The sequence below is a fragment of the Oxyura jamaicensis genome, chromosome 27 (genome assembly GCF_011077185.1).
Source record: "Oxyura jamaicensis isolate SHBP4307 breed ruddy duck chromosome 27, BPBGC_Ojam_1.0, whole genome shotgun sequence".
NCBI classification, from domain to species: domain Eukaryota; kingdom Metazoa; phylum Chordata; class Aves; order Anseriformes; family Anatidae; genus Oxyura; species Oxyura jamaicensis.
Window position 1 is genome coordinate 3,954,522 of NC_048919.1, and position 23,185 is coordinate 3,977,706.

At 67.0% G+C, this 23,185-nt stretch overlaps 1 protein-coding gene across 3 annotated transcripts; it reads left to right on the plus strand.

The window, feature by feature from the left end:
• Positions 1 to 877: 877 nt before the first annotated feature.
• On the plus strand, positions 878 to 14,105 carry STAT3 (signal transducer and activator of transcription 3). 3 transcript variants are annotated; one of them, XM_035347932.1, is made up of 24 exons: positions 878 to 1,028; positions 5,701 to 5,847; positions 6,361 to 6,505; positions 6,654 to 6,752; positions 7,043 to 7,138; positions 7,225 to 7,306; positions 7,752 to 7,846; positions 8,045 to 8,196; positions 8,683 to 8,841; positions 8,976 to 9,068; positions 9,712 to 9,771; positions 10,040 to 10,069; positions 10,206 to 10,299; positions 10,386 to 10,433; positions 10,708 to 10,791; positions 11,021 to 11,119; positions 11,293 to 11,428; positions 11,662 to 11,714; positions 11,803 to 11,897; positions 12,193 to 12,332; positions 12,667 to 12,882; positions 13,142 to 13,184; positions 13,497 to 13,609; positions 13,723 to 13,778. In XM_035347932.1, the coding sequence occupies exons 2-24, from the start codon at positions 5,720 to 5,722 to the stop codon at positions 13,776 to 13,778; spliced, it is 2,316 nt and encodes a 771-aa protein (XP_035203823.1). In that variant the 5' UTR covers positions 878 to 1,028; positions 5,701 to 5,719. The 3 variants fall into 3 exon arrangements, with proteins under 3 accessions (XP_035203823.1, XP_035203822.1, XP_035203821.1); XM_035347931.1 differs by lacking the exon at positions 878 to 1,028 and adding an exon at positions 4,407 to 4,652 and having other exon boundaries at positions 12,667 to 12,879; positions 13,723 to 14,105; XM_035347930.1 differs by lacking the exon at positions 878 to 1,028 and adding an exon at positions 4,409 to 4,652 and having other exon boundaries at positions 13,723 to 14,105.
• Positions 14,106 to 23,185: the final 9,080 nt, after the last annotated feature.

Here is a 23,185-nt window from a genome sequence, read left to right on the forward strand (position 1 = left end):
GGGCTCCGTGCCCTACAAACCGACCGGCTCCCGGCCCTGCAGACCGATGGGCTCCGTGCCCTACAAACCGACCGCTCCCGGTCCCGCATCGTCCCCATCCCGGGGACCAGGACGGGCGGCCCCACCGGGCCCACCGCGGGCGGCTCGCCACCCCCCGTGCTCCGCACCCCAAAGCCCAGTTATTGCTTTTTTTTTATATATATATTTATATTTTTAACGCGTTTTTGTTTTTTTTTAACCCATTTTCCTCCTCGCCCAGGGCACGGTGCCACCGCCGGGCTCGGAGGGGGGGCTGCCGAAGCCTCTAACCGCTTCCTCCGGCCGCCTCCCGGTGAGCGGCTCAGCGAATAAAGGCTCTTTTCTACCGGCACCGGCCTGCCGCCTGCTCACCGGGGGGGCACCCGTCCCACCGGGGGGCACCGGGGACCCCCACCGAGACACCCAAAGCCCCCGGGGGAGCCTGGTCAGGGCAGCCGGGCCTCGCCGGGGCTCGGCTCCGCGCTCCCGGCCTCGTGGCCCCGCCGCCCCGTGCGGGGCCGGTGCTGCCCCGGTGCCCCGGGTGGGGTCGCTGTGGAGCTCCCGCGGCTCCCCCCGGTAAGGGCGCGGCCCCTTTAAGAGGCGGCGGCGGCGGCCGCGGGCCGTGCGCTGACGTCACGGCGCTGCCCGGAACTCAGCCGGGTTTCCCGCACGGCCGTTCCCGGCACGCGCCGCTCCCCCCCCCGCTCCTCCCTCCCTTCACCGCCCGGCGCCGCCCCGCGGCGGGAGGCGGCGCAGAGCCGGGAACAGCCAGCGAGGGGCAGCCCCCCTCCCCTTCGTGACGTCACCGCGAAGAAGACCGCGCTGATTGGCTCGCGACAGCCCGTCCCTCGCGGGGCCGCGCGCTGCTATTGGCTGAGAGGGGCGTGACGCGCTCCAGGGGGGCGGGGCCGGCCGGGCGGCGGCTCCCGGTGGCGTCACTCGGGGCAGGGAGCGGAGCGCGATCGTCGCCGGCACCGGGAGCCGCCGCCACGCCCCGGCCGGGCCCGACGGTGAGAGCGGGGCGGGGGGGGCAGGACCGGGGGGAGCCGGGGCATACCGGGAGGAACCGGGGGGGAACCGGGGGATATCGGGAGGGAACCGGGGGGGACTGGGAGGGAACCGGGACCGCGGCTCCGCTGCCGCTCCCCGCTGCCGGCCCCCGCGGGCGCCAAGTCCCCGTGCTCCCGAGCACCCCTGGGCGCTGCCCCGGTGCTACCGGGGCTCTCCCATCCTCCCCGTCCTCTCCCGGTACCGGCAACCCCCCGGTTGTCCCCGGTTACCCGTTCCCCGTTGTCGCCCTGCGGTACACCGGGCGGGTTCGGGGAGCCCGGGGTATTTAACGCGGCGCCCCGCTCTGACAGCCCCGGGGGCGCCCGGGTTACCGGAGGGGGGTGACGGGGGGGGCGTTACCGGAGGGGGGTCACCGGAGGCGGCCCCCGGAGCTGTCCCGGCACCGAACCGAGGGTCCCGCAGCCGCTCGCTGGGTTTGGGGGAAGGGAACGGCTCCGTGTCCCTCGGGGGAGGGGGGCGGGGCTGCGGCCGTGTCCCACCGGGGGGCTTCAACCGTCCCCCACCGGGGGGGGGGGGGGGTTGGCCCCCGGGGGGGGCGGGCCCGGAGCGGGGCCGCCCCCCCCGGCCCCGCCCCCCCCCCCCGCCCCCGGCGGGGGGGGGTGGCCCGGGTGGGCTCTCTGGAAGGGCCCCTCCGCACCCCGGGGCTCGGCGGATGCTCGCGGCCACATCGGGACGGCTGCGGGGGGATTCGGGGAGCCCCCCGCGGAGGTTGGGAGCCTGCCCCCGGCCTCCCCCTGCCCCTTCCCCAAATCCACCCCCTCCGGGGCTGCCCCTGGAAGACCCCCCCCCCCCCCCCCCCCCCCCCGTGCTGTTTTTTGGGGGGGGGTCTCTCCGCTCACGCTGCCTGCGGGACCCCAAGGGGGGGTCCTCGGGGGCGTACCCGGCCACCAGGCCAGAGAAGCCGACCCGAGGCCGCGGCACGGCGGCTTCCCAGCCCCGCTCGGGTTACGGCTCCCCAGGGGCTCCCGTCGCTGCCTCCCGAGCTCTGCCCTTGCCGGGGAGCCTCCGAAAGCCGACCCTGAGCTCCCGGGAGGCTTTTGGCAGCTTCACGCCGGGCTCCGGCCGGCTCGTTTCCCTCGGGGCCCGCGTGGTGCCGTGTTGGTCGCGCTCTGGCTCTGCTCCAGCGACGAGCGGGGAGGCAGGGCCAGGGCGAGCCCGGCGGCGTCGGGGAGCTTCGGGCAGGGCTTGGGGGAGCTTCGAGCCTCGGAGCTGCAAATCTGCCCCAGGGAGGCTTCCCGCTGCCGGGGCCGGGCTGGAGGCAGGATCCCGCGGCAGGTTTTGGGCGAAGGAGATGGCGTTTTTGGTAACGCCGGTGAGTCGGGCAGCACGGGGGGTCCCGGGGCCCTTTTTCCTCGAGGACAGCAGCAGCAGCCCCGCGATGCTGGAGGTGGGCGCCGCACCGAAGCGGGGGCTCCCTTTCGCGAGGCCGTCAGCTGCTCCCCGACCTCCCCGGCCTCTCCGCGTCCCCTGACCTGCGGACCAGCCCCCGGCAGCGGAGCCGTCCCGGCTCGCCGTGAGCCCCCGATTTAACGAACCCCATCCCGAGGCTGTTCCCGGCCCTCTCTTCCCTCAGCGGCGCCGGGAGGCTTCGTAGGCTCAGTCTCCCGTCGAAGCCGGGTGATGTAAAAACCCGGCGCCACCTCCCGCCCCTGCTCCTCGATCCCTCGAGGAGCCGAGGACGAGGGGGTGAAAGGGATCCCCCGGGGCTGCCCACGAGCTCGGCTCCCGGCCGTCCCCGCTCCCACGCGGGGCCCAAATCCCCCGCGGCGGCTTCCCTCGCGTTTGCGTGCTCGGTCTGCAGCGACTTCCTCCGCTTCCTCGGCCGCCCGCCCGGCGAAGAGCCGCCTGCGGTGGGACGGGGCCGAGCCGCTCGCCTCTCGCCGCACGCAACTTCTGTTTCTTTAGGGATCGCCGCGGCTGCGCCGTGCGCTTGCCCCCCGGAGGGAGGGAGGGGGGGGGGGGGGGGGGGGCTCTGCTTCGGGGTTTTGGTCCTGGGCGTTTTGGGGCTCGGGTACAGCCCCGCGGTGCCTGGCTCAGGGCTTCCCTGGGGGGGTATCTGCTGGGTCAGGGAAGCGCAGGGCAGGAGGCGCTGGGCGCAGGGGGGTTGCGGGTTCCCGGCTCCTGCCGGCCGTGTGTTTGCCGTTCCGTTTCCCACCGGGAGCAGCTCCTCGTGCTCCACGCTGCAGCCACGGTGCTGGGCTAACGGGGACGCGAGCGCTCCCCGCGCTGCCGCAGGCAGGGAAACGACCAGCGGAGGAGAGCTGCGGAACGGGGGCTTTGCCGCCGTGCCCGGCGAGCAGCTGCGATGCGAAACCCAAAAGTCCTGGGGTCGTAAAGGCCCCGGTACATCGAGCCAGGTCGTGCCCTGAGCGTGGAGGAGCTCTGCAGGCTGGACGAGCGTCTGGCTCTCTCCAGGCTCCTGCCCCCGTCTCCTCCCTCCTGTTGCCGCACCGAGCCCAGGCTTTGTTCACGTGGGCTTCCCTGCAGCTGAACCTTTGAACCCAGCCCCGTGGTGCAACCTCCTGCGAGCGTTGCTGCCGCCGGCCGGGCTGCGTGGTGCCCGGGGAGGTGCAGGAACCAGCTGAGCTCCTCGCCAGGTGCCTGCGCCTGCCTCCTCGCCGTGTCTCAGCCCCTTTTTTTTCCTCCTCTTACAAAACCCAGGCATAAAAATTGGGGGAAGGTCGCGTGCAGCAGCCACCCGAACAGCCGGCGGTGATTTCAGCTGGCAGTGATCGGAGCCCCTTGGAGAACCTGATAATTGAGCCCGGCTCAATTAGCAGCCGCTCCGGGCCGGGAGGGGACGCGGTGGCACGGAGCCGTGCCGAAGCCGCGGGTGCGGGCAGCGTCCCTCGTGCTGCCAGCAAACCTGCACCAGCGCGCACCCGGAGCTTACAGGGGGCAAGCTGAGGGGGTGACGCCTTCAGGCTTCGCTCCCTTCTTTATTTCCTAATAAAAACCCACCCGGCAGTGCCCCCGAGGCCGGTTGCTTCGCCTCCTCCTGCTCCCAGCCCATCCTGGAGCCGGGAGCTCTGCAGGACGGGGGCTTAACCCCAATTTCCTCCCGCCCGCGTCCTCCCCGAGCACGAAGGTGGTGCCGCGGCCGCAGCTCTGCTCCTTCCCCGGCCCCCTCGGCCGCCTTGCAGCCCCTCTGCCCCCGGGGTAAGGCTGCCTGCGCCTTCCTGGGCTCCGGCACGGCCCCTCGGCCGCCTGCCAGCTGACATGTCGCTCGCCGGGGTGGCTGGTGCAGAAACCCCAGCGGCTTTCCGCGGGGACGCGGCCGCCCGGCGGAGCGCTTGGCGCCTCGCCGTCCCCTCCTCGGCTTCGCTTCGGTTTCCATCGAGCGGCAGCGGGCTCGAAAATCTCTCCTTCCTTGTTTCTGTCACTTCCCGGCAGTCCCCGCCTTCCGCGCTTACTGTAAGCTCTGCGGCTCCTTCCCTGCCCCGCCGGAGCAGGCGCAGGACGGCCGGAGGGCGTGTGCCAGGGACTGGCACCGGGTTCCGGCCCCGTACCTCTCGCTGCCCACCTCCATGCCCGACAGCCTCCCTCTGCCCCCCGGCGAGAAGGTAGGAAAGCTTTGGTGCCTCTCTAGGAGGAAGTTTGGCTGCCGGCGGCATTTGGGGAAATGGTTTTTGGTTGTGTTGTGTTGTTTTTTTTTTTTGAGAGGAAACCCAAGCGGGGCTCTGGGCCTGCTGAGTTTGTGGAAGTCCTCTGCGTCTGCACGGCCCCGAAATCGAGTGGGAGAGGCGGGGGCGCAGCTCCGACCTCGGATATTTTGGGTTAATCTCCTGGCACCGGGTACAAACGTGGGGGGGGGGAGGAAGGGGGGCAGGCCCTGGGCTTTCTCCAGCTCCCCAGCAGCCGCAGAACCTGCCTCGCCTCCGCGTTTTCGGCTGGGTTTCACGCCAAGACCCTGGAGCTGGCGCGGTGCTGCTGCGTGCCGAGCACCCCGGTGCCCTGGGTTGTTTTCCCCGTGTGACCGGGGCTCACGGGAACAGGGCTCACAGTGCCCGGCACACGAACACCCCCCCACGCTCCCCCCCGCCCCCAAAACACGCACTTTTTCGTGCATTTATGCCCTCGCTGCCGCTGTGGTTTGGGTCTGTGGTTCCGCCTCCTCTCGACGCAGGGCCCTGCGCTGCTGACGACAGCGGCGCCTGCACCCTGAGCCGAGGGTGCTCGGTCCCTTGGGCTCGGCAGGGGCGAGGAGCTGGGCATCGGGCAGCTCCTGCTCGGTGGGGAAGAGAGCACGTGGCCGATGGGGGTGATGGCCGGGGGGGCTGTGTGCGGTGCCTGAGCCCCCCCCCGGAGCCGTGTCAGTCCTTAGGGCAGGGGAAAATCGGAGCTGGCTGCGCTGTGTGCTGAGCATCAGAGCCGGCCGTGCTCCCGCCCTGCTTTGTGCTGAGCGGCGGGTGCTGAGGGCAGGCAGGCAGCCCCCCCCCCCGGCTCGCGCCTGGGGTCACCGCAGAGCCCCCTGCCTCGGGCACGCAGCCGGTCATGGCCGTCTCTTTGAGCTCTCCTCCGTTCCCCTCGGGGCCTTTCAGGGAGGGTTTCCTGCAGGCCGAGGGGGGGCCGTGCTGACCGACCCGCCCGCTGCTCTCCCCCCGCCCCCAGGTCTCCGGAGCCGGCCAGGATGGCGCAGTGGAACCAGCTGCAGCAGCTCGACACGCGCTACCTGGAGCAGCTCCACCAGCTCTACAGCGACAGCTTCCCCATGGAGCTGCGGCAGTTCCTGGCCCCGTGGATTGAGAGCCAGGACTGGTAAGGCGCCGCCGAGAGCTCTGGCGCGTGGATCGTGTTTGGGACACCCGCCTGGGTGCTGGCGGGTGCCGAGGAGCCCCGGGGGAGCTCTGCCAGCTCCTCTTGGCGTGGCTGGGCTGCTTTTCCACCCCAACGTGCCCGTGGCGTAAAAGGGAGCGGGATTCGGTGTGCAAGGCATCGGACCTCAAGCCGGGGGAGGTCCGAAGCAGGGCTGTCCCCACCCTCGCTGGTTTCCCTCGCCCTTTGTTGTAAACGAGGATGAAACGGAGCAGCAGCTCCTGCGTCCCCTCCGGAGGGCACGGGGGACCGGTGCGGTGCTGGTGCGTGCTGCCCGTGCGCGAATCTGGAACCCTGCGCTCCCAGGGGCGGTCACCCGGCTCAATTTATTGGCGCTGAGCAAATACCAGCCCGCTCTGGCTGGTTAGGGATGTTCAGCCACGGGGGGGGGGGGGACAACAGCGGGTGCTGCCCTGCCCCCGGGCACCAGGACTCGCCGCTCTCCCCCCTGCACAGGGCGTACGCCGCCAACAAGGAGTCGCACGCCACGCTGGTGTTCCACAACCTGCTGGGGGAGATCGACCAGCAGTACAGCCGCTTCCTGCAGGAGTCCAACGTCCTGTACCAGCACAACCTGCGGCGCATCAAGCAGTTCCTGCAGGTGAGGCAGAGCCCCCCAACCAACCCCCGTTGGGTTTTCCCTCGGGCACGGATATCCAGCGGCTTCCAGGCTCGCAAACCTTCTGTCGGTGAGCGTGCCGGGGGGCTGGGTGGAGGAGGCTAACCTCCAGGATTGGAACGGTTTACAGAGCAGGTACTTGGAGAAGCCGATGGAAATAGCTCGCATCGTGGCTCGCTGCCTCTGGGAAGAGTCCCGGCTCCTGCAGACGGCTGCCACCGCAGCCCAGGTAAGGGGCTTGGGGGTCCTGGGGCCGCCATCCTGCCGCCCGCCCCGCGGCGCTGGGCGGGTACCCGGTGCCACTGGGAGGCTCCAGCCTGAAGCCTCCCCCCCCCCGCTCGCTGCCTTCAGCGGTGGCAGTGCAGAGGGATGGGCGAGCCGCAGGGAAGGGCACCTGGGATGCCTCCTGGCTGCTCTGCCCCTGGCTTTTTGCGGTGTGGGGGTGCAGACCCTCCCTGCAGAACCTCCTCGCACCAAGTCCCGGCCCCTTTCTAACTCCCTCCTTGTCCCCCTCCGCAGCAAGGAGGACAGGCGACGCATCCGACAGCGGCCGTGGTGACAGAAAAGCAGCAGATGCTGGAGCAGCACCTGCAGGATGTGAGGAAGAGGGTGCAGGTAAGCGTGCTGCCCAGACGCCTCCTCCCCTCCCTGCAGCGCTGGGATTGAGCGCTTGGAGCCAATTCCCGCCTCTCGCCTTGCAGGATCTGGAGCAGAAGATGAAAGTGGTGGAGAATCTCCAGGACGACTTTGATTTTAACTACAAGACTTTGAAAAGCCAAGGGGGTAATGGAAGCTCGTTAGCATCTGGCAAAGCCAAAATGTGTTCCCGCAAGGAACCTCGCCCGGGGGGCACGTTCCAGCCCTTCCAGCCCTCCGTGCCTTCGCTCCAGGCCTGGGGTGTTTTACACTCCGGGCATTTGCATGTTAATTGGAGAGAGCTTGGGTTTTGTTTCTGCCCCTGACGTGGCCTCGGGGAAGGGGGGAGCTGAACCAGAACCCTGTCCCCTAAGGGAAAACGGCATATGGAGGTGGCAGCGCTGCCGGCTGCGCGGGGACGCCAGCCTGGTGCTCGGAGGCAGCGCTGGCAGAGGCTGCGGGAGATCTCCGCTCAACTTCTGACACCTTTCGGAGGGCCTGCTCCTTTGCAGCCAGCCGTGAAGTCTTTGTGTGACGTTGGGGAGGGCAGGAGGAGCGTGCCGGGCTGAAGCTCTGTCTCCTCTCTGCGCAGACATGCAGGATCTCAACGGGAACAACCAGTCGGTGACGAGGCAGAAGATGCAGCAGCTGGAACAGATGCTCACCGCGCTGGACCAGATGCGAAGGGTACGTCGTGGCCCTGGCCCTCCGGATCCCCCCCGGGGGGGCACGAAAGCGCCTTTATCTGGGACCTGGGTCTGGCGTTCGTGCGTGGAGCAGCCCTGGAAATGCACCCTCGGGCAACTTCATCTCTCCTGAGTGTGGAATTTGCGGGTTTTGGAGGATGTCAGAGGGAGCTGAAGGTCTGCTTCCCCTTTTTGACAGGGTATCGTGAGCGAGCTGGCTGGCCTGCTGTCAGCCATGGAGTACGTGCAGAAGATGCTGGCAGACGAGGAGCTGGCAGACTGGAAGAGACGGCAGCAAATCGCTTGCATCGGCGGCCCACCCAATATCTGCTTAGACCGGCTTGAGAACTGGTAAGAGAGCTGCCTGGGGCTTGTGTCGGTGCCCAGGGAGGCAGCGGTCGAACGCCCGCGTGGCAGTGAGCTCTCGGCCTCTGGCAGCGTCCTCGCAGAGCGGTCACTGATGCCCCCAGGCGCAGAGGCAACCACTACCCCGTGGTCCTGGTAGCGCTGGGCTAGCGAGCCCCAGGCTTGCGGGGTGCTGAGGTGTAAGAAGCTCCCAGCCCGGCACCGCCGTTTGCCAGCCCTTGGCTGCTGTGCCCCCGCAGAGCTTGGGTACGGGCAGGATTCTTCCGTGGTGCACAGCCGAGAAAAATGCCCTGAGCTGGGAGCTGCGGGCGGGTTCTGTTCTCTGCCGCTTCGGTGCGCTGAGCGGCCTCCCTTGCACGAGCAAGGGCGGGGGGGGGCTCTGCAGGCTGGGACCGTGCAGGGCTCTGTAGGCTGGGGCTGTGGGGGGGCTCAGCAGCCGGAGCTAACGCTGGTTCTTCCTGCCCCCCCTAGGATAACCTCTCTTGCCGAATCGCAGCTACAGACCCGGCAGCAGATCAAGAAGCTGGAAGAGCTGCAACAGAAAGTGTCCTACAAGGGCGACCCCATCGTCCAGCACCGGCCCATGCTGGAGGAACGGATCGTGGAGCTCTTCAGGAACCTGATGAAAAGGTGCCGGGGCAGGGGGGTGGGCTGGGAGGGAGACAGGGGCAGCTCCTCGGGCGCGGGCAGCGCGTTGAGGAGTGAGCAGCGGCCGTGCCGGGAGGGTGCTGAGCTTTGACGGTGCTTCTCGTCGTCTCCTCCAGCGCGTTCGTGGTGGAGAGGCAGCCCTGCATGCCCATGCATCCCGACCGGCCCCTGGTCATCAAAACCGGCGTGCAGTTCACCACCAAAGTCAGGTCGGTCGCCGGCTCCGTGCTGCAGGAGGGGGACGGGAGCCGTGCCGGGGGGGGGAATTTGGGGGCTCTCTCCCGGGGATGCTGCTGCAGACGCAGCCTCCAGCTCGCCCTGGGAGGAAAGGGCTTCCCTGCAGGCCGGTCCTGCTGGAGCGCAGCCTGGGTGACTCAGGGCAGGGACCGTGGCTGCTGGCCGGGGCTGCGCCGTGTTCCTGGAGGCAGGCAGGGTTCTGGTAAATCCCGCCGCGGGGGTGGCCGGCGGGAAGCGTCTGCACGTTGTCCCTGGCCAGATGCCTCTCGTCTGGCCTGCATCCCTCAGCAGGCTCTGTGGGGAGCCTCTGTGCCGACACCCTGAGCTTCCCCACCTCCCGGCTGCGCCCCTCTTTGGCACGAGGCGGCCTCTGGCCACGCAGCAGCACAGACGGGGTTTGCTCGGGGCAAAATCTGCCTGATCTGGGCAGCCAGCAGGCAGAGCAAACCCTCCTCGGGGGGCTTAGGGGAGCAGCAGTGCCCTTTTGGGGACGGGTGTCGGGGTGCCGTGCCACAGCTCTGTGTGCCAAGGGGTTTAGGGGTGCCGGAGGAGCCGGGCAGTGCCGCGTCCTGCCGGGTTTTGGATGTTGGTGCTCAAACTCTGCTCGCCCTGCAGGTTGTTGGTGAAGTTCCCGGAGCTGAATTACCAGCTGAAAATCAAAGTCTGCATCGACAAGTGAGTCCCGTGCTCTGACCCGGGTGCTGGGTAGAGGTTTTGGGGTCAGACGTGTTCCTGCAGCCCCTGGGTCAAGCTCCATCCCTGCATTTAAGGCCAGCGTGACCCCTGGGGAAGGCGCAGGGTGCCCGGGGATCCCCGAGATCCGTTCCCAAATTGTGGGGACAGCCTGGGGGGGTCGTGGGACTCGATGCCGTGCCGCCAACCTCCCCCTCACCAGTGCGGGGAGGCCGTGGCCGTGACCGCTTGTCTCTCTTCCCTTTCCTAGGGACTCTGGTGATGTCGCAGCACTCCGGGGGTAAGTGCAATGGTTTCTTTTCTTTTTTTTTTTTCTTCCTTTCTTTCTTGCTTCTGCTTTTAACCTTGGCGAACGTCCTACCGCACGTTCGCCCCGAGGAGGCCGCCAGCCACGCTGCGTCTTTTCCTCTTTTCAGGTCCCGGAAGTTTAACATCCTGGGGACGAACACCAAGGTCATGAACATGGAGGAGTCCAACAACGGCAGCCTCTCGGCGGAGTTCAAGCACCTGGTAGGTACCGCGAGCCCCCGGGGGCCGCTCCTGCCGGGGCCGTGCGCCCTCGTGGCCACGCTTCAGCCTCTTCCTTCCCTCCGCAGACCCTGCGGGAGCAGCGCTGCGGGAACGGAGGCAGAGCCAACTGCGATGTAAGTTGGGTTTTTTTGGGGGTGTCCTGGCTCTGGAGAGCCCTTTGCCAGCAGCTCTGCTCAGGGCAGCCGTAGCCATCGCTGCATCTCCTTCCCTGATGAGTAGTTAGGCACAGGGGGAGCGGGGATTGCCCCGGGGGGGGGTTTCCCGTGGCACCTTCTGGCACGTTGGCGGCTGCCAACCCAGCCCTGCCCGCCCAGACCCCATCAGCACCGTGCCTCGGGCTGAAGGCAGGTGTCTCCCGTGGGCTCACCGTGTCCTCCTCTGCGCCAGGCCTCGCTGATTGTCACCGAGGAGCTGCACCTCATCACCTTCGAGACAGAGGTGTATCACCAGGGGCTGAAGATCGACCTGGAGGTGAGCCGGGGGTTAGCTGCGGGCCGCGCTTTGCCGCAGAGGAGCAGCTCGGGGCACCCTCAGCTTCCTCGGAGGTGAAGCCCAGGAGGTGCAGCCTGCGGGCTTTCCCGAGCTGTGCCCCGCTCTGCTGGATGTGTCTGGGCCGGGGAGGCTGGCTGGGATGAAGCACGGAGTTCTGGTCGTGGCTTGGGGAGACGTCCCAGCCCGCGGTCGTGTCTTCTCTTTGCAGACCCACTCGCTGCCCGTGGTGGTGATCTCGAACATCTGCCAGATGCCCAACGCCTGGGCGTCCATCCTGTGGTACAACATGCTGACCAACAACCCCAAGGTAGGGCCCAGCAGCGCGGGGCGGCTGCCGGAGGAGCAGGGCTTGCTTCGGGCCGCGGCATCCCGGCTGGCAGGCAGCAAAACCGCTCAGCCCCATCAGCAGGGCTGGCTCAGGACCCGGCCCTGCTCCTGCCCCCTTGTCCTGCTCAGGGGGCCGCGTTTTCCCTCCCGCAGAACGTCAACTTCTTCACCAAGCCCCCCATCGGGACGTGGGACCAGGTGGCCGAGGTGCTGAGCTGGCAGTTCTCCTCCACCACCAAGCGAGGCCTCAGCATCGAGCAGCTGACGACGCTGGCAGAAAAACTCCTCGGTAACCCTCCGGGGGCATCCTGCCTCTTGCTGCCACCCCTCCTGGCTGCTCCCTGCCTGTAAAAACACAGCGGGGTAGCAAGATCGGGGTGCCTGGGGAGGAAGCTGTCACTTCTAGTTGCTTGGTTCCCCCCCTCCCCCCCCCAAACACTGTAAAGCTTTTGGTTGCTGTGTGGAGATGGTAATTTTGGGAGTGGCACCCCAAAAATTGATGCTCCTGTTCTTCTCTGCCAGGGCCAGGTGTGAATTACTCGGGCTGCCAGATCACCTGGGCCAAGTTCTGCAAGGTGTGGTGCCCTCTTCGCCCCCCCGGCGCCTCCGCTTGGCCGCCCTCCCTGCGAGCTGCCCTCCCAGCCTCTCTGCTCTCTTCCTCAGGAGAACATGGCCGGCAAAGGCTTCTCGTTTTGGGTCTGGCTGGACAACATCATTGACTTGGTGAAGAAATACATCCTGGCGCTGTGGAACGAAGGGTGAGCCTCAGCCAGCGTCGATCCGGTCAGCTTGGGGACCCCCGAGTCCTGTCCCGATGGAGGGGGGGGGGTGTTCAGGGGCAGGCTGGCTTTTCTGCTGCCTTTTGTGCCCGAGCCCTGCTGGCTGGTTCAGGATGAAAACCCCTGGGAATCCCCAGACTGTCCCCTAAATGTCGGTGGCTCTGCTGGCGGCTGCTGCCCGTGCAGAGAACCGGCAGGATTCAAGCCTTGGGGACAGCGTCCCCGGTGCCCTGCCCCCCCCCCCCCCAACCCACCTTGCTCCCTGCCCCCCCAGGTACATCATGGGCTTCATCAGCAAGGAGCGGGAGCGAGCCATCCTGAGCACCAAGCCCCCGGGCACCTTCCTGCTGCGGTTCAGCGAGAGCAGCAAGGAGGGCGGCATCACCTTCACCTGGGTGGAGAAGGACATCAGCGGTACGTCGTCCTGGGCGCGCCGCTCCCCCCTCCAAAGGGGGCTCGGGACCCCCTGATGAGCCGTTCTCCCTCGTCCTCGTCCTGCTGGGCCCTCTCCCTGGTTAAATGATTTGAGCCCCGGGTGTCCTTTTTGCTGGTTTCTGCCTCCTGGGTGCCCCCAGCCACGTGCTCCCTTTTCCCGTGGCCCTGAAAGCGCCGTGCGGGTCTGTCCTGCCCCTGCCGGGTGCCTCCCCCAGGCTGCTCTGTCCCGTCCCTGGGGTGTTCGGGGCAAGTCCCTGCCTCCTCCCGAGGAGCGCAGGTGTCCTGCCCCGTGTCCTAAAGCCTCCTCGTACAGGGAAAACCCAGATCCAGTCCGTGGAGCCTTACACCAAGCAGCAGCTGAACAGCATGTCGTTCGCCGAGATCATCATGGGCTACAAGATCATGGACGCCACCAACATCCTGGTGTCCCCCCTGGTGTACCTGTACCCCGACATCCCCAAGGAGGAGGCGTTTGGGAAGTACTGCCGCTCCGAGAGCCAGGAGCACTCGGAAGCTACCGACTCAGGTAGTCGTTGACTTTCCGCGGCCCTGCGCGGCGCCCGCCTGCTTTCGGATGGGTCGCGGGGCGGCTGCAGGGACGGCACCGTGGTGGGAAGAGCCCTCTCCGGCAGGGGGATGCCGTGGTGGTCACGGGAGGGTCCGGGGACCCTGCGGGGTCTGGGCAGTGCCTTGGGGGGGGCTGAGCAGGGGCTGTCTGCAGGGCTGTGCCCCTCTGGGGGCAGTTGTTCCTCCTGCAGCTGGTGACGAGGCCGCTCTCTCCTCTGCAGGTGCTGCTCCCTATCTAAAGACCAAGTTCATCTGTGTCACCCCGTAAGTGTTCCCGGGGGCGTCTCTAAATGCATTCGTGTGCCTTGGCTGGGGATGGGGGGGGTTGGTTCTCACAGCTGCTTCACCCGGGTGCCTTGGGGCTCCCTGCCTGTGCAGGGGGAGAGCGCAGCGGTGCTGAGCCAAGCTCCTGAAGCCCGTTCTCCCCCTCCGGGGGCCCCTTTCCTCCCCGAGAGCTCCCAGCCCGGCTGCACTGCGCCCTGGGGCCCTCTGGGGGAGGGCAGGGGGTTGTCGGAGAGCTCCGGCCAGGCCCTGCCTGACTCGGGTGGTTTCTGTGCTTTCCCCTCCCTCTGCCAGCACCTCCTTCAGCAACACCATCGACCTGCCCATGTCCCCGCGCACCCTGGACTCGCTCATGCAGTTCGGCAACAGCAGCGAGGGAGCCGAGGCCAACGCGGGCGGCCAGTTCGGTGAGCCTGGGGGGGGGACACCCAGCACCCGGGGGGCAGCCTGACGGTGCCTGGAGCCTCGAGGGGTCAGGATGCGGCCCCCCGTAACCCCCCCCTACCCTTGCTTCCCCCAGAGTCGCTGACCTTCGACATGGAGCTGACCCCGGAGTGCGCTTCTTCACCGATGTGACGTGCTGCCCCGTGCTCACGGCCCCCCCCCGGCTCGGGCTGCCCGGCTCCCCGTCGTCCCCCGGTCTCACCCCGTTAGGTCTCGTCTGCTCCGGGCCTTTTCTCGGGACGAGCTGGGGGCCGCGATCCCTGCCACCGCCTCCTCCTTTGAGCCGCCCAAACGCCCACCTCTCGGCGGTGGTGATGCTGGTTGTCTCTTTGGGGGCGGGGGGGGGGGGGGGGGGGAAAAAAGGGGGGGGGGGGCGAACCTTTTTCTATTTCCTTCCGTAACAGTTTTTTTTTTTTTTTTATCCTCGTTTTGCTCATTCAAGTGCCTCTTAGCCTCCGATCGCAGCCTCGGTTCTTACAAACGCTTCCGCAGCCCCTGCCCTGCTGCTGAACGCCGCTCCCCCGAGCGCCGGCGCCCAAAAGCCCGCGGCCATCGCGCCAGCCTCGATTCTCCTCTGCGGGGCTGCCGGGGCACCAGCCAGCCCTAACCTCCTCCTCCTTGGGGGGGGTCACCCGCTGTGCCACGGGTCCCCCGGGAGCTGGCGGAGGGGTCTCACCTCTGCGCCTCCAGCTGCCCCCCTGCTCGTGGCTGCCAGGACCCGCGAGTGGCTCCGCGCTGAGCCCAATTGTCCGTCCCCGTCCTCGGGGGGCTCTGCCGGGAGCAGGGAGCTTTGGGAGCTTGCTGCCACCCTCCTGCTGCGGGCAGGAAGACGCGGTGAGATGCGGCAGCCCAGGGCACGGCCGCTTTCCCTGCTGGGCAGAGCCCCCTGGGGAAGGAGGGTGAAGCGTCCCAGCAGCGGTGCGTGCCCGTGAGCGCGCAGCGATTGCATCTCGGGTCTCCTTTTGGGAGCAGCGCTGGGGGGCCGGGCTCGGCCCTCTCCCCTCCGACACGGCTCGTGGTGACCCGGGCAGGGGGCTTGCAGCTCCTCGGGGGGCTTCGTGTGGCGCTGGGGCTGGGGTTGGCTGCGGCTGTGACGCTAGGAGGTGGCGAGGGTGGAAGGGAGCGGGGTGGATGGAGGGGAGGAAGCTGCTGGGGGCCGTAGGAAGGTGGTGCTGGAGCTCCAGGGGGGTTGGAGAAGCTGCTCCGTGCTCCCCCAGCCTGGGGGAGCCCTCCTGCCCTTCCCATGCACAGCCCCAGTCTGAAGGAGATGCTGGTGGGCAAGGAACTGGGGGGAGAGGCAGCCTGAGAGCTGCCGACCCCCCCCGAGAGCCGCTGGGAGCCCCCTGTGGTACCGGGGGCTGTGGGGTGGCTCGGGGGGGTGCGTGCATTTTGGGGCAGAGCAGTGGGACCCAGAGGTGCTGGTACCAGCAGTGCTGTCTTACTGGGGGCAGCACGAGGGGGTGCAGGTCTTGGTTCTGCAGGGGGAGAGATGCCCGCCGGTCTGTACCCATGGCCGTGCTGTGGGGCAGGGGGGGCTCTGGGGGGCTTCGGGGACACGGCTCTGGCTTTTCTACCCCGTCGTAGTGCCGGGGTGCCCGCACGGCCCTCCTGCCCCCGTGGGCTGCGCTGGTCAGGATCGGGCAGGGAGCCAAAGGGCAGCGTCGTGGGCAGGGCAGGATCCGTCCCGCGCCCTGGGAAAGGGGGAAGAGGGTTGCGGAGTTGGTCGTGGCTCCCCTCGGGGACAGGACCGTGGCCCTCGGGGACAGGACCGTGGTGGCCCTTTGGAGTCGGTAGGTGCTCAGAGGGGACGAGGGGGATGCCTGTCGCTTGTCCCCGTGCTGGCGCGTAGCTGCCTCCAGCTGCAGTCACCGTAGCCCTGGGCAACTTTCAGATACTGTAAAAATTTTTATTTTTTTGTATATTGCATTGCTGTATCTACAGGCTTCAACTTTCTCCAGAATAAAAGGCTCTGAAGCGACCCGCTCTCCCGTGCGTCTGGGAACTTGGGTTCCTCGGGCTGCTTCCCAGGGTGGGCGCAGTGCTCGTGGGGAGGGGATGGGGTGGTGTGTGTGTGTCCCCACCCCTTTTTTTCAGGGTTTTTAGCCCAAGGTGGCTGCGTTGGAGCCCTGCAGGGCTGCAGCGTGGGCCTGCTCTGCCCTCTCGTGGGGAGGTGCAGGATCCTGCTGCGAGCGCTCTGCGCCCGGGAAATGCAGCCCTTGGGGGGGGGGGGGGGGGGTTTTTGGGGCCAGGGCTTTGTAGGACTGGGCTGAGCCCCCCCAGCTCCTGCAGGGCTTTACCCTGGAGCTGTCCCCTGCTGCATCTCCCTCCCTGTCCCCTGCAGAGCAGGAGCGTGGAGGCAGCAGCGGGATGCACGCGGGGCCAGGGCTCAGGCGAGGCCAAGAGGGAGAGATTACTGCTCCGTGGGGGCAGGATTAGCAGGGGATTTTCATGTGGGTCACAATAAATCCCCCGATCCCCTCTGCCCTGTGCTCCCCTGAGGTGCTGGGGGGGGGTCCTGGAGCTGCCTGTGCCCCGCAGCATCCCGCTCCCATCTTGGCTGTGCAGGGGCAGGCGTGTGCCCCCCTCAGGACCCCCTTGTCCCCTCCGTGTCCCCATGCAGACCCCTGCTTTGGTGTCCCAGAGCCCCTTCCTGGCACCTGCTGCAGCCCGGCTGGCCCTTATGGGATCGCACCACCCAGCCCCTCTGTTCCCAGCTGCGGGATGGGGCGGAAAACCCCAGAAGAGGGAATTTTCTCCTGATATGCAAACCCTGGGCTCGCCCCAACCGTCAGGGGGTCGGGAACGCAGCGTCCCCTCCCGCCCCGCAGCAGATAAGAGCTCCCTTATCGCCGTGTGCCCACATGCCCCGCTGCATCCCTGCCTCAACCTGCTTCGTTAGCCTCAGGGCCCGGCCCCTTGAGTAAGGCGGGTTAATTGGCTGTGTTAATTGGCTGCCTATCGAATCGCAATCGTTGCTGTTGTGAATGCTCCGGTTGGCAGAGCGCTGGGCAAGTGCGGCAGCCTGATTTGCAGCAGAAGGCACCCGCTGGAGCCCCGCAGCCCCACAGCGAGTATCCCCTGCCCTGCCTCTGCCCCGGGGCTGGACCCCAGGAAAGTCCCAGGACGGGGCAGCGTCAGCACGAAGCCAGCACGCGGTGTGCAATTTGGGGTCTGGCAGGGCTGGCTGCAGCCCCAGCGCTTGGGTTTTGGGGAGCACCTGGCAAACCTCAGCTCGGAGGGGGCTCTTCTCGCCTTGGGGTCAGCCTGGTCCCTGAAACCAGCCCGGGGTTTGGTCGGGGATAGGCTCTGTCCCCTGGAAGCCTTGGGGCGGGCTGGAGGCTGCGGGGTTGTTTGTGGCTGCGAAAGGAGGTCACTGGAGCGGCTTTGCTCCCCTCCAGCCCCTGGCCCCGCAGCGGGGAGGGAGCGGGGACGGCGTCTGGGTCGAACACGCCACAAGGGATTAGGGGTTTCCAAATGCGGATAAGCTGCTTGGGCTGCAGACGCTCGCGTGACAGGGACAGGGGTGGCCCCGTGGGGATGGGCGGCCACCTGCCAGGGCAGCCCTGCGTTGCGGGGACCCGCAGCAAGCAGCCGTGGGCACGGCGGAGCCGGCAGCTCCCGCGGGGCCCTGGCTGCAGCCGTGCCTCAGCCTTGCTCCAGGAGGTCCCCGTCGTGCTGGGGTGGGGACCGGGGTTCGGGGTGCTCTTGCCGTGCCATCGCTGCCTGTCCCCGTGCTCCTTTGCTGTCCCCAGGCTGTTTTACACGGCGCTCAAACTTGCGGGCAGCACCGGGTGGCAGGGACATCGGGGCGATAGGGCTGTTTCTGGGGGGACACTGCACCCCCTCTCTGCACCCCAAAGGGTTTCTGTGCCCACCCCATACTGGGCTGGAGGAGGCTGGTGGCCGGGAACGGCAGCCCCCGAGCACCAAGCTCTGCATCCCCCCAGCCCCACGTCGGTCCGAATGCCTTCAGCACCGAGCACCGGGGTGCTCTGGGGTGCCAGCGCCGGCCCAGGGGTGCCCAGCTCGTGCGTGAGCCCGGAGCGAGCAGAGGGGCACGTGCAGGGCCGCTGGGCCGTGCGCCTCCACTCCCTGACTGCTGTTGCAATGACCCCGGCGGCTCCAATGAGGCAGGAAAACCACAAGCCTGCCCCTCGCCCAGCCCGGCCTCGGGGCAGCTGCCCCAGCGGGGTTCCTGCTCCTCCGGCCGATGGAGCCGGCCTCCCCTTTTGCCCTCCCAGAGGAACCCATCCCCGTGCCCCTGGTGTGCCGTTGGGGTTTCCAAGACACCGCAGCTTCGGATTGCAAAGCCAGGGGCATCTCCAGCGGGCTGCAGAACAGCCAGAGCAGCTCCCCCGGGGCACCTTGCTCCTCCCTGGCTGCAGGCTGCTTGCACGGGGCGCCGTGTGCCCAAGCACAGAGCGGGCAGGGACATTTTCCCCTGGCTCTGTGCACAGCTCAGTGCTCGGCCCCAGCTCCCCCCATTCCCCTGTGCCCCCCCCGAACCCCTCTCCAAAGCTTGCGCTGCCTGTGCCCACCCTGCGAAGCTCGGCGAGGCTTTCTGCGTGAGCAAAACGCTCCGTACCTGCTGCTCTGCGAAGGGGGAGAGGCTCTGCGGTCTCCTCCGTCCTTTTTCTCTGTCGGCCATCGAGGTGAAACCTGAAGTGAGCGCGGGGCCGCGGCTCCAGCCGCCCATCTGAGCTCCCTCCTCGCCGCCAGCTCGACGCACAAGGGCGGCTTTGTGCTGAGCTGCCGAGCACGAGCCCCGGCTGCCCGAGCCAAGCGCCATCCCTGCCTCCTCAACCTCCTAAAGCAACAGGCAAACATTGCATCACGCTCAAACTGTAATACGCAGCGCAGCGGAGCCAAGCAAGGTCTCGGCGGCGGCGCCCGCTGCCAGGTGTGGCAGAGGTCAGAGCCGGGCGCAGCGCGGTCCCCGAGTGCCACCGCATGCGGCCGTCCCTCTGCGCGCCCGTCCGCGGGGCAGGGGGGCTGCGAGCTGCTCCCTGAGCGTGGGGGACCCTCGAGCTGCTCCTGGTGCTTCGCCCACCCCACGCTCCCACCGCAGCCCCCCCGGTGCAGGTGCCGGTCCCGTGGGCTGCGTCCCCGTCCCCATCCCGCTGCCCCACGAGGATGAGCAGGACCTCGGCTTGTCCCCGGTGCTGCTCCTCCAGATCCAGCCACTGCAGGGGCAGCTCTGGCTTCCTAGGGAGAAGGGGTGGCGGGAGGGGGGGGGGGGACTTGGGGCTGCTCTTGCTTTCGGGTTCCTGCTTTTTGCTGCTTTTCTTGCTTCCGCCTCGGCCCCGGTTCCCGTTCCTGCAGCCTGGCCTGAACCCAATCGTGCTTGGCCCAGGTGCATCCCGCACCGGGTGCATCCCGCACCGGGGACCCCCGGCTCCACGAGGCCTCGCCGAGGGCTGGGGCGGCGGCGCTGAACCGGGCTGACCCGCGGCGGCGGCGTGTTTACGGCAGGAGCCGGCCGAGCCTGAGCCGTTTCTGTGGCAACCTGGGGAGCGCGGGGATGCGCGGAGGCACCGGTGTGAGGTGGGGGCCGAGCGCTCCCGCTGAGCCCCCGCTCCCGACACCCCCGGCCAGATGCTCCTGCCCTCGGTGCCGGCTGGGCCGTGGGTGCTGAACGGGACCCCCGAGCGCGGCAGCATTGATGGGGCTGGTGCAGGGCTCCTGGTGGCTTTGCGGGCCCCGTGCTGGCTGTTATTTCTCTGTGTTTTTCCGTGAGCAGAAAGCTGGCTGGTTTTGTTTTCCCAGCTGGCTGAACGATGCGAGGGAACAAAGAGCTCCTGCCCGGGCTTCAGTGCTTCCTGGCTGCTGAGCCCAAGAGTTCGCTAGGGTTGCTTTCAGCTGTATCTGGGAGGATGGAAGCAGAGGTTTCCTGTGGAAATTCCCCCTCGGACCGAATGCCCGTCCAGGTATTCCATTGCAGCAGCTCCTCCGAGGCACCCCAGGGCCCAGCCTGCGGCGCTGCAGCCACGTGGTGCCCCCTCCCCGCACGGCAGCTCCTTGCTCCCAGCTCCATCCCCTGCTCTCCACCAGCAGCTCACGGCCTCCATCCCCGGGGTTTTGCCTCCAACCAGATCTTCCTGCACGTCTCCCAGCCGTGGTGGCTGGCAGGATGCGGCTCCTGGAGCAGCCGTGGCAGAAATAAACCCAACCGGCTCCCAGCACCGACCCCGCTGCGTCAGGCTCCGGTCCCTGGGGACAGCCGTGCCCTGGGCCGCTGGGCGCAGCCACCCCATCTTTGGCAGCACTGAGCGTACCCCCCGGCTCCCCAGAGGGTGATTTATGGCCCAGTTTAGTTAAATCTGGAGGCCTGAGAACTGTTCCGTGCCCGGGACATGCTGTCCTCAGGCATCTTCCTCCAGCACAGCCGGGGTCGGGGCAGCAAGGAGTCCAAGCCAGCAGTGTGAAGCCAGCAGCAGCTCTTGGTGCCCTCGCTGCCCCATCTGCAAATTTGGGTTCATCCCCATCCTCCGCGCCCACCCGTGCCCTGCTGAGCCCCTTCCCCGTCCCTCCCCAGGGCCGCGGAGGTGCCCAGCTCCCCGGTGCTCTGCGGCGGGGAAATCGCTGCTGAGAGCGGCTGGCACGGGCTGGGTGGGAAGAACCTCAAAGGATGACTAAGTCGGCGCTGCAGGAAATGGCCCCTTCCCAAGTGCGTGTGTGCGTGAGGAGGCCCGAAAACAAATGAGAGCAGCCCTCAGGCTTCTCCCACCAGAGCGGCCCCCGGTGCCGCAGCGGGGTCAGGCAGACCCCGAGCGCAGCGCGCGGAGAGTTTTGGGGCCCGCTGTGAGCAGGCTGGGTGCACGGGGAGAAATGGCGAGGAGGGGGCTGCTGGCAGTCGGTGGCACTGGGTCCCCGCGTCCCCGGGTCCTGCTGCACGGTGCAGGGGGCTGGGAGGAATCGGCTGTGACTCAGGGCTGGGGCGTGGGGACAGGACCAAAAGTGGTTCCAGTGCCGGGAAACGCGCACGGGGTGGGAAATGCCTGGGGCTCGTGGGGCACCGCAGGGTTCAGCTCCACTGCGGGGTCCTGCCTGCAGGTGGGTGCAGCCGGAGCAGCAGCATCCAAAGCAGCAGCACCCAAAGCAGCAGCACCCAAAGCAGCAGCACCCAGGGCAGCAGCACCCGGGCACTGTGCCGGCAGCAGCAGGACCCCGCGGTGCCAGCGCAGCCTCCCCGTGGCTGCGGCCTTGGCCGAGCATTTTAAACCGAGGATGTTGGATTGGGAAAGCACGAAGCTGTGACTAATTTGGGGATTCATCTGTTTTTCGTTACCCGGGCTGGATTATCACAGTGTATTTTTCTGGACTTAACGTCTATCTGGGACCGGGTGGGAGCCCAGGCGGAGGCGAGGCCGCGCTCCTGGGCAAATCCTCCAGGTGAGCACCAGGGCGCTGAGCAGGGGCTCAGCCTGCAGCTGCCCCATTTGATGGGTTTTGTGCTTCAGAACATGAAGCCCTGCGCCGTGCACATCTCACGAGTGGCACCGAGGGCTGCAGAGGAGCCTTGCTTACGAGATGTGCTGGGAGGGCTTTTGGGGAAGAGAGGGAAGGGCAGCAGGTGCCCCCCTTGGGACCTCTCCAGCAGCTGCCTAAATAAATGCTTCCAGTCCTGAAAAATAATTAAGACCCTCGAGATGCCACTTAGAGAAGAAGGCCGCTGCGCTTGTGCTCCTCACGCTCATGCTCCAAACAGAGGAGGCAGGAGAGGCAATTTTCTAGGAAATCAATTACGAAGCCCCGTGCTCCCTCTCTCCCCTGAATGCGCAGCATCACCCGGCATCCTGTTGAGCTCATCCGAGATGACAAAGCGCTCGGCCACAGCTCAGCCTGGACACCGTTTACCTTCCAGATGCTTTTTGAGGCTTCCCGAGGGCCGTTGTGAGAGGTGCCGGGTGCTTTGCTGCACGGGGCGGGCTGGACATGACCCCTCCAGCCCCCTCCGAGGCGCCGCTGTGCGCTGCGCCATTGGGGATGCCGAAGCTCGGCCCCAGCGCTGCCTCTCCCATCCATGGGGTCTCACTGCTCAGCTCCCAGCCCCAAACGGCAGAGGTGGGAGCCGAGGGCTGGCCTCACACCCCAGGAGCCTCCCCTGCTGTTTGCAGGATCCGTGCTGCCGGGTTGGATCCTGGAGAGCCTCCACCAGCGCAGCCGCAGGGCCGGGCTGGGGCCGCCCTCTTGCAATGCGCGGTGTGCCCGGTCCTGTCCTCCCTCCAGAAAGGAAAATTTCCATCCTGTAACATTTTCACCAGCCAGCTCAGAGTTTTCCCTGGGATTTGCTTTCATGTGATTTGATTCCGTTGCCCTTTTGGGATGGAGGAACTCTGCTTTCTCTCCCATCATTAATTTCTTCCCCCCCCCCTTTTTTTTTTCCCTACTAAAAAGGGGTGGAAGAAGTCAGAGGAGAGCGAGCATGCAATAGTTCCTGTTCATCTCCCGGCCTTTCCATGTGCCTCGTGCCCTTCCCGAGGACCAGGAGCTGCTGCCCCAGGGCCTGTCCCTCGCTGGTGGTGCCGGCGACCTTGATTTTCTCGGTCGGAGCAGCCAGTGCCTGGCTGACAGCGCTGGGAGGTTTCATGGGCCAGGGATTGTGAAAGCCGTTTGTCCGTGTGATGCAACTTGTGGAGCGGGAGCTTTCCTAGTAAAGGCAGAGAGGGCAGGGAGTGCAAGCCTTCTGCTGATTTCTTCTCTTTTCCTTTGTCTTAGTGGAAAAAAAAAAGTCCGTCTGCTGCTCACCGGGCTCCCGGCTCACCTCCCCACGACGTCTGGAGCACAGTGGGAGCACTGGGGAAGGCGGCCAGGGCTGGCTGGCAGCAGCTCAGCAGCGATGTGTCAGCCCCGGGTGCAGGAGGTGCCTCCCCAGCGTACCCAAGCAGGCAAGGAAACACTTCAGTGCGAGCTGGGTGCACCCGGGGCTGCTGGCACCCGTCCCCCCAGGCTGTAGCATTAATTCGGGGATGCTTTGGGGACGTTGCAGGGGAAAATGAGCTGAAAAGCAACGTTTTGCAGCTGGTTTTGGATGGAGCAGGTGCTGGGGTGGTGCCTGCTCGCTCTGCAGATGTTTATTTCTTGGATATTTTGGATGCTGCGAGTTGGGTCTGGAGACGGGCTGCGGCTGGGGGTGCCACCATGGGCAGCTAAACCCAGCCCCAGGGCCTGGAGGCCGTGGAGAGCTGGGCAAAGCTGTTCCTTGGCTCGCCAAAGCTGTGGCTGCAGGACGAGAGAGCCCAGAGCATCCCACTGGGTTCCAGCTCCCGCTGCTGCAGTCCTCGGAAAGCAAGAGAAAGGCTTAAATACAAAAGCAAGAGACAAAAAATAAAAATGCAGAGGTGACAACATGGGGCCATGCTCCTACACGATTGCAGAGCGATTTGCAATTGCTGGCTCATTAACCAGGCCGGTAACGATCCTGCCCCAGCACTCCCACCACCGGAGCAAGGAGAGCAGAGCCCTTCTCTCCCGGCTTCTTTGTGGTGGCCGGCGCTGTGCCGGCTGGGCGCAGCCCTGTGCGCCCCGCTGAAGTTCCC